Here is a 10250-nt window from a genome sequence, read left to right on the forward strand (position 1 = left end):
TAATCAGAGGGGTTTCTAAGGCAATAGTTGAGGGAATCAAGGTCGAAACATTTACGACAAACCTGGTTATAAAGACTGGGAGCAAGGAAATTGGAAAAGCAATAATGACAGAAGCAGTTTATATGTTTCTCTTAGAAATCCATAAGCTGCTGTAGCTAGCTCTGGAAAGATGTCCATGGAGGACATGATGGAGAAATTGTTGAAGGGAGTTAAGGCCACCAACTCTAGTGTAACCACCATGAAGATCGATCTAACATCCATCAATCAGTTGGTGCACTTACACTCCACTGCTGTCAAATAGTTAGAGTAGTAGATGAGCCAACTTTCCACTGTATTCAACCAAAGAAAGAGTGGAATGTTACCAAGCAATATGGCTCAGGATCCACGAAAGAGTGGAATATTACCAAGCAATACGGCTCAGGATCCACAAAATAATAGCTTATGTATGGAAATTACCACTAGGAGTGGTAAGATATTACCTGGCTCTTCTGTGGAAAAGTATATATATGGTGAGATAGTTGTTTATCAATTTGAAGAAAGCAATCCAATAGAGTCTGAGAAGCTGGATAGTTCTGTTAATTCTTTGGAGAAGGAAAGAAAGAAAGAAGAGAAGTGGTAGTGAAAACTATCCTAGGACCACCACCTCCCTTTCCTCAACGATTAAAGAAGAAGGCCGAGGATGTAAAATTTAGAAAATTCATGGCAATGCTCAAGCAATTGACAATAAATGTGCTTTTGGCTGAGGCACTTGAGCAAATACCAAGATATGCGCAATTTATAAAGGACCTTGTGACTAAGAAAAGAGTTGTGAGCTACATATTGGAGGAAAATCTCCACCATTGTAGTGTTATTTCTACAAAGACATTGATGCAGAATAAGCCAGACCCAGGTGTATTTACTATTCCCTATACAATTGGGACTATGGAATTTGGCAAGGCATTATGTGATCTTTGAGCGAGTGTTGCTTTGATACCACTGACTATTTATAGAAAGTTGGGTCTGGGAAATCCCACACCCACCAACATGCGACTCGTAATGGTGGATAGGTCAGTAAAGCGACCTATTGACATTCTGTATGATATGTTGGTGAAGGTGTCCAACTTTATATTTCCTGCAGACTTCGTCATTTTGGATTGTGAGGTGGACTTTGAGGTGCCCATAATTTTGGTACACAACCAAAAGTGTGTTGATTGATTTAAGAGCGAATGAGCTCTTATTCAGGATGAATGATGAAGTGGTACAGTTTGATGTGGGTAAGTCAATGAAGCAACATGAAGAAATAAGTGTGTTCTCAGTAGTTGATGTGTATTATGAGGACGAACAGGAAGTGTCCATTGCTGAGAAACTTGTTATCGAACCTTTGGCCGTAATTATAATAAATTATAATAGTGAAGGCATCGGGGAGTATGAAGGGACCGTTTGTGCTTTGACAAGAATGGGTTCATATTCTTATGCTCCTAAATAGCTAGACCTTGACCTTGCTAATCGACCAACACCACTAGCCAAGCCATCTATTGAGGAGCCTCCAGTGTTGGAATTGAAAGAACTCCCTGGACACTTATGGTACGTGTTTAGGGCCAATGGGAACACACTACCTATTATTATTGCAGATGATTTTGATGAGCAACAGGTAAATGCACTTATTTCAGTACTTTAGAGGCACAAGAGAGGTATAGGCTTGACTATCACAAAAATTATTGGCATTCCCTCGGGCATCCGCATGCATAAAATTCAACTTGAGGAAGATTGTATTCCAACCATAGAGAATCAGCGTCGTCTTAACCCACCAATGCAAGAGATGGTTAAGAAGTAGATTATTAAGTGGTTGGATGCAAAAGTGGCTTACCCTATTTCTGACAACAAGTGGGTGAGCCCAATTCTATGCATGCCCAAAAAAAGGGGCATGACGGTGGTTGCTAATAAAAGGAATGAGTTGATTCCACTCAGTCCTACAACTGGGTGGAAAGTTTGCATGGACTACCACAAGCTGAATTCTCGAGCTCTGAAATACAACTCCCCGATACCCCTTATGATCCAAATGCTTGATCGATTGGCTGGAAGAGGATGGTATTTCTTCTTCGATTGTTATTCCAGATACAACCAAATATTCATTACTCCCGTAGATTGGGAGAAGACAACATTCACATGCCCATATGGCACCTTTGAATTTAAGAGGATGCCTTTTGGACTATGCAATGTGCCTGCCACTTTACAATGGTGCATGATGTCTATCTTTTCAGACATAGTGGAGAACACCATAGAGGTATTCATGGATAATTTTTCTGTGGTGGGTGATTCATTCGAGATGTGTTAGGAAAATCTGAAGTTATCCTTGCAGAGATGTGTTGAATTAAATTTGGTGCTTAACTGGGAAAAATGCCATTTCATGGTAAAAGAGGCCATCTTTTTCGGCCATAAAATTTCTAAAAAAGGGATAGAAGTTGATCGAGCAAAAGTGGAAGTTATTAAGAAACTACCACCTCCCATTTCAGTGATGGAAGTGCGCAGTTTTCTTGTACATACTGGTTTTTATCGGAGATTTATAAAAGACTTCTCGAAGGTTTCAAATTAACTTTCCAAACTTTTAGACAAAGAAGTGAAGTTTGACTTCGATGATGAGTACTTAAAGGCATTTGAATGCCTTAAAAAGAAGCTGGTTGAGCCCTCTATTGTTGTTGCACCTGACTGTTCAAAACAATTTGAGATCATATGTGATGCCAGTGGTATTGCCCTTAGATCTATATTGGGATAAAAGAGGGACAAATTGTTTTATCTGATATATTACACCAGCAAAGCAATGAATGAATAGTAAAAGAATTACACCATCACTAAATAGGAACTTCTGGCCGTAGTGTATGCTTTTGAGAAGTTCAGAGCTTATCTGCTTGGGACCAAAGTGGTGGTCCACACTGACCATGCTGCCTTGAAATATCTAATGGCTAAGAAGGATGTAAAACCAAGGCTGATTAGATGGGTATTACTACTATAAGAATTTGACTTTGAGGTCAAAGATAGGAAAGATTGTAAAAACCAAGTTGTAGATCATCTATCTAGAATAGAAGGTGAATAGGAAATTAGTGATGAAACGAAGATAAATGACGCATTCCTTGATGAGGAGATCCTAGCTACCGCTGTGGAAAAATTGCCTTGGTATGCAGATTATGCAAATTATGTGTTGAGTGATGTCATCCCAGAAAACTTTCCTTTCCATCAAAGGAATAAATTCATGCATAATGTGACTCATTACTTCTGGGATGAACCGTATCTTTTTCGGTGATGTGCAAATAATATTATAAGAAGATGCGTATCAAAAGTTGATGTATTGTTCATATTGGAAACATGTCATGCTTCCCCAGTTGGGGATCACCATACAGGTGAACGAACAGCTAGGAAGGTGTTACATAGTGGCTATTACTGGCCAACATTATTTAAGGATACTCACAAGTTTGTACTGAAATGTGACCAATGTCAGAGATAGGGGTCAATCTCCAAAAGACATGAGATATCCTTGACTTAGATGCTTGAAGTGGAATTTTTTGATGTCTGGGGCATTGATTTCATGGGTCCTATTGTAAGCTTGTATGGGGTGAAGTATATTTTAGTTTTTGTTGGCTATGTCTCGAAATGGGTCAAAGTTGTAGCATTTTTTGATAATGAAGGGAAGAGGGTTGTTGATTTTCTCAATAAGAACATCTTCTCTCGCTTTGGAGTACCACATACTATTATAAGCGATAGAGGATCTCATTTTTGCAACAAACTATTTCAAGCATCTTTAGCAAAACATAGGGTAAAACAGCACCGAGTAGCTACTCCATACCACTCACAAACTAGTGGGTAAGTGGAGGTGTCAAATCAAGAGATTAAAGCCATCCTAGCCAAAACGGTGAACGCTAGCCGGAAAGATTAATCTCGAAAGCTCAATGATGCTTTGTGGGAATATCAAACTTCATTCAAGACACCCATTGGCATGTCACCATTTCATCTAGTCTATGAAAAAGCTTGCCACCTACCAATAGAGCTAGAGCGCAAAGCCTTATGGGCACTCAAAAGGCTAAATTTGAATTGAAAGAAGGCAGCAGAGCTAAGACTGGGGCAACTAAATAAGATGTATAAATTCCATCTCAGGGTATATGAATGAGCAGATCTGTATAAAGAAAATATGAAAAAATATCATGATTTAAGGATAGAGAAATGAGACTTCCAAAAGGGTAACATGGTGCTTCTATTAAATTCCAGACTCAAATTATTCCTAGGTAAGTTAAAATCTAAGTGGCTGGGCCCTTTTAAAGTTAGCTAAGTATACTCATCTGGAGTAGTGGAACTTGAAAATAATAATGGCAGTACCTTCAAGGTAAATGGGCAATGTGTCAAGCTTTATATTGGTCCAAAAGAATCAATATAAAGTATCACCATTATCCGTCTTGAGAAAGTTTGAAGTAATCGAGATACTTGAGTCATGTCGTGACATTAAATCAGGTGTTGCATGGGAGGAAACCCATGAACCCCGGGATTGATCCATTCCAGGTATAGTCTAACCCTTAGTTTAGCTTTATTTTTAATTTTAAGTTGAGGGTGTAGGGTAGGATATTGTTGTAAGTATATAATTAGGAGTAATACAGATACTTCAGGCAGTTATCTTGCTTTGTGACTTTTGACCACCTCTCCATTGATCTGAGTTTATAACTGTGTGAATTGGATTCATCAGTGACTATGGTGCATCTTTTTATGGCATTAGTCTGGCAAGTTGAAGATTTTTGCTGAACAAATTTCATGAATCGGATAAGTAGTAATATGCAATGTACTTATGTACCATAAGTGTGTGAGGTCTTACTCAGCTTCTGCTTTGTGCCAAATCTAGAACTTGCCTTGTTAGTCATGCCTAGGTTATAGGGTAGGGGTTAGGAAAGGATCATAGGCCATTTTTTATTGCAACCAACTTTCATCCTAAATGACCTTCCCAATGTGAAAAATATCCCTTGATCCTTGATTTGAGCCTATATGCCTATTTCTTTCTATGAAACCTCTCACCTTCCCATTTACCTCTTAATGAACCTGTTTTGGCCTTGGTCCTCCTTAGACACTGTGTACCTTGACTTAGGCAAACAACCTAAGTTGAGGGTGGCTATCATAGGGTTGTGTGATACAAAATGAGCATGAATAGAGGTAGGATAAGAGAAAAGAATAAAAAGTTAGGTGCGGTGAAAAAGGAATAAGAAAAGAAAAAGTTGTGTTAAAGATGATAAAAAGATAATATGATGATTGAAAAGACCGCATCCATCTTGAGCATGTGTGATCAACAAAACAAGAGGAATAAAAGAAGGTTGAAAAGTTAAACCCTAAGAGTTTAATTTAGTGTCAAAGAGGCATAGTTACTCTAAAATATCCATGAATATTATACCAGCCCCTAGCCTACATTCCAAGCCTAAGAAAAGCCCTAAAGTGATCTTAACTGACCTACGTGAAGATTTTGGTACTGACTATAAGGGCAAGCCTATGACATTTGACATGCAGTGTTTGGAACTTCATTCTGATAGTGAGACTTACATTATCCCTATGTTTATGTATGTGAATTCTGATATGAGTGAAAAAGGGATTTTTTTATTGTGAGGGCACGTTTGGTATGTTTCTAAGTCACTAACTTGTTCAGATTGTGTGATCTTGGTATGGCATGATTGTTATTGCTGGATTTTTTCCATATATTGATTGTTGTCAATTGCATGGTTGTTCTTCAAAACATCAACAGTGAGTTTTAAATTGACTGACCTTGGAAATAGTGAAATTATTCTTAACTAATATGAGTAGTTAGCTGTCAAATTATACTTTGTATTCTCTTAGTTATGCTTTTATTGCTTGAGTACAAACAATTGGTTTAAGTTGAGGGTGTTGATGTGTGAGCATATGCTAACATATTTGAGGCTTTTAACTCTAAATAATTGCATAGTCTTTAGCAACTTTAGTTATTTTTGATTAGTTTATGTTTGATTTTGCAGTTTAAGCTGATATAATAGAGAACCAACATTAAATGAAGTAAAAAAGTTGAAATTTGAAGAAATCTGAAGAGAAGTGTGGTTGATGATATTTGTGCTAAGTCATCAGCACTGTGTTAAGTTAGCAGGTTAGTCGTCATCAGTAGATAGAGAATTGGCCTAAAGTGGAAGTTGTGATGACATTTTGTGATAAATAGTCAAGGGTGTGATAAGTTATCAAGTTTGTCGTCAGCCTTAAATAGGGAATGAGTTCCAGCTGGTAGAATCAATGACATTTTGTAATAGGCCGTCATAACAGTGATAAGTCGTCATAAATGCTGTCATACTCAGGCAGGACATAAGAATTGGATCAAAAGTGTGAGGACATTTCCTATAAGTCATCACAGTCCTTATAAGCCGTCAGAAGTTGCCGTTAACCTAAGACAGGACTAGTGCATATTTGAAAAGGACCTAACAACATTCTTGATAAGTCGTCCGGATCCTGATAAGGCATTACGAATAGTCGTTGTCTATTCTGAGAAAAAGCTATAACCTTGATTTAGTTTTCTTATTTAGGGTAAACTATTTAAAGCTTTGTTTTAGCGTTTTCTAGACATCATTATTGTTGTTATTATCATTATTATTCAGCACAAGGTTGACACCTTAAGTTTTGGAGAGCATATTTTGATACTTTTTCTCTTTACTTCATGACTTTAAAAACACAACTATTTTTTGAGAGATTATTATCAGTATTTTTGGATTTTTTCTCTGTGATCTAATCTACGATTCACTAGTTATTATTCATCTCTATAAGTTTATCATTCAAATCATGAATTCAATTATGTGTTTTTTTCATTACATCATAAATAGCTAAACTCCATTAACCTGAGTTATGGGATCTAGGGTTAGGTTTAAAAGAGGTGCTAAGTATTCAAGATTCAAAAGGTGGTAGGATTTCTTGATAATTCTGATATTTTGATTAATGTCCCATTGGTTGCAAATAGTAGACACACTTAGTTTGATTTTCTGAAGAAAGAAATCAAATATAGCAGGAAGTGAATTTTCAACAGGGACTCAGAAATAGTTCATTTAATAATCAGTGCAATAACAAGGTTGGTTAACCTAAGGTAAAATTTGGGCAATGAATAGAAATTCCCTAGGTTGGAGAGGATTAGGGAATTTAACACTTAAGTAGCTCGAGAGAAATTTAAGAATAACATTGATAAAGATATCTTGTTATCCTACCCATCATGAGAATCTTGAATCACTTTTAGCATTTGTCATGTAATGGAAGCCCTAGTCAACATAATTCTGGTTATTTCATAAACTCTTTATTTACAAACACCGAAAGTAAAGTGAAAAACAACAACTAGTTAAACCTTAACCCCCCCATTTTAGGAAACATTAAACTATCAGTGGATTAAATCGCAAACAACTTGAGTTCATACCATATTCTCTGTGGGATTTGACCCTAACATAGTTGGGTTTTATATTGAAAATGATCGCTTACACCTATTCAAGAGTATAATTTTAGCGTTATCACAACGTATACAACTCCAAGTCATACATAGAGTAGTTTTGAGTTTCTCCTTTGAGCTTTTCACTAAAATAAGCAATGGACTTTATATCTTGCATCAAAATAACCCCTATGCCTACTTTACTAGCATTGCATTCAACTTCGAACATCTTATCAAAGTTAGACAATTGCAACAATGGTGCCAAAATGAGCATATCTTTCAATGTCTTAAAGGCCTTGGATTACTGCTAAACCCACTGGAATGGTTGGTCCTTTCAGATAATTTTGGTCAAGGGGGTGGCAATAGTACTAAATCCTTTGACGAACCTCCTATAAAAACTTTTCAACCCATGGAAGCTCCGAACTTCACCCATGGTTGTTGGGGTTGGCCAATCTTTAATGGCAGTTATCTTGTATTTGTCTACCTCTACTCCCCTCGATCTGACAACAAATCCCAAAAACCCAACTTTATCAACACCAAAGGAGCATTTTTCAATATTAGCATACAACTTTTCTTTCCTAAGAACATCAAAAACAATCCTTAGATACAAGACATGATCATAAAGAGACTTACTATAAACTAAAACATCATCAAAGTACACGACCAAAAATTTGCCAAAAAATTGCTTCATAACATTATTCATTAGCCGTATAAAGGTACTAGGAGCATTGGTAATACCGAATGGTATGACCATACACTCATATAAACCAAATTTTGCCTTAAATATGGTCTTCCATTGACCACCCGGTTGCATACGAATTTGGTGATATCCGCTCTTAAGATCAACCTTAGGAAAGACACAAGAGCCATTTAGTTCGTCAAGCATATCATCCAGCCTAGGAATTGGATGATTTATTTATGGCTCAACAGTCTACGCACATTCACCACGTTACATCCTTTTTTGGAACAAGCAATACCAAGACCGTGCATGGACTCATTCTTTCCTTGATATATCCTTTGTTAAGGAGGTCCTCAATTTACCGTTGTTGTTGCTTTGTATCCATGGTGTTGCTCCTATAAGTTGGCTTGTTTGGCAATTATGACCCTAGAATAAATTTGATTTGGTGCTTAATTCCTCGAAGTGGTGGAAGTCCTTGAGGCAAGTCACTTTCAAACACATCATCAAATTCCTTCAAGACATTAGAAATAGAAGACAAGATAGGGAAAATGGATGGTTTAGCATTCAAAACAAATGCCAAAAGTAGCATGGGATTAGTATCATCATACTCTTTGAAAAGGTCACCCTTACGAGCCAACATAACCATAGAATACCTACCCCTTAATGACGAAACTCCCTCTTCACCCTCACCCTTCCTACTTTTGAGTTCCTCTTCTTTACCCATGGGTTCTTTCTTTTTCTTTCCCTTTCTTGGAAAATTCTTCATTTGTTGATGTGCCTCGCACACTTGTGATGGTAATAGTGGTCGGAGGTTGTACTTTTGACCCTTAAACTCAAAGGAATAATAGCTGGTTCGGCCATCATGCTTGGTCGACCTATCATATTGCAATGGCCGACCCAACAAAACATTATAAGCATGCATAGGAATGATGTCACAAAGTACCTCGTCCTCATAATTTCTAACCTTGAATCGAATCACCACTTGATGAGTCACCTTTAACTCTCCACAATCATTCAACCATTGGAGTCTATACGGACTCATATGTGGAGTACTTGGAAACTTCAAGTGATTCACCATCGAGACACTAGCTTCATTAGCACAGCTTCCGCTATCAATAATCAAGGAGCACACACTCCTCTTAATAAGGCACTTAGTATGAAAGAGGTTTTCCCATTGGCTAGGATCATCCAATGCTTTGCTAATCATAACTCTCCATACCACATAATTAGGTAATTCAAGTTCACCTTCTTGAGTCCAAATCTCCTCTTTCTAATCATCCGTAGGCCTCCTGGCCTCTCCTTCCTCTCCATCTTGAGCGACTTCTTCATTTCCATCCCTTTTAAGTCCCAATTCATCCCCCAAGAAATACAATTTCCCTTCTCTCAATATCATATTTCTCCGATTAGGACACTCACTGGCCTAGTGTCCACATTCATGGCATTTGAAGCATTGGAAACCCTTGATATTGGAAGAAATATTCGACTTGCTCTCAAGTCATGGAGGAGGTGGTTGAGCACTCTTGCTCATGGATGGAGGGGTCTTGACTGGTTGTTGTTTTTATTTGTTCCACCCCGAAGATGAGGGAACCACTTTTCTCCCTTTGGTCAAAACCGAGGGCCCTTGGTAGGCTTTGGTTTTGTACGCTGACCTGTCCTTGTTCTCTCATTCAATCTCTAAAGCCACTTGAAAAATCCCTTCACTAGTTTCAAACTTATGAAGTATCATGTGTGTAGAGATTTCTTTATTTAGGCCGACCTTGAACCGAATGATATCATGGCTCACTTTCTCTCCTCTATGATCAAGTTCAAGATGAGTTGTTGAAATTCATTATAGTAGGCTGCCACACTTTTGTTTCCTTGCTTCAAGTTGTACAATTTTGCAAGAAGTTCATGTTGATAGCTTTCGGGAAGGTACCTTTGCCTCATAAGATACCTTAATTGAAACCAAGGAGGGTGTTTGCCCTCAATCAACACATTGCCAAAACATTTGATATACTCCTACCACGTGGTAGCATATCTCTCAAAATGAGCAATGGTGTAGAAACTTGTTTTCTCTTCTATGAGATCATTCACTTGAAAGACTCTCTCGCATGTTGATTCCCATGTGAGAAAATCATCGGGATCACTTTCTCCCTTAAATATCAGAAG

At 37.7% G+C, this 10250-nt stretch overlaps 1 protein-coding gene across 1 annotated transcript; it reads right to left on the reverse strand.

Annotated features, from left to right (window-relative positions):
* Positions 1-8520: 8520 nt before the first annotated feature.
* LOC107841485 lies at positions 8521-9437 on the reverse strand. Its single transcript, XM_016685387.1, has 2 exons — positions 9322-9437; positions 8521-9211 (listed from the first exon to the last, which is right to left on the reverse strand). The coding sequence occupies exons 1-2, from the start codon at positions 9435-9437 to the stop codon at positions 8521-8523; spliced, it is 807 nt and encodes a 268-aa protein (XP_016540873.1).
* Positions 9438-10250: the final 813 nt, after the last annotated feature.

The sequence above is a fragment of the Capsicum annuum genome, unplaced genomic scaffold, assembly GCF_002878395.1.
Source record: "Capsicum annuum cultivar UCD-10X-F1 unplaced genomic scaffold, UCD10Xv1.1 ctg2547, whole genome shotgun sequence".
Lineage (NCBI taxonomy): Eukaryota > Viridiplantae > Streptophyta > Magnoliopsida > Solanales > Solanaceae > Capsicum > Capsicum annuum.

What these genes read in the sequence shown, in the direction of transcription:
- LOC107841485 (XM_016685387.1), bottom strand. Translation starts at nt 9,437, where the DNA reads ATGGAAATGAAGAAGTCGCTCAAGATGGAGAGGAAGGAGAGGCCAGGA. An exon ending in TTGAATTACCTAATTATGTG is followed by an intron (nt 9,212 to 9,321) that starts GTATGGAGAGTT and finishes GATTATTGATAG; the next exon opens with CGGAAGCTGTGCTAATGAAG.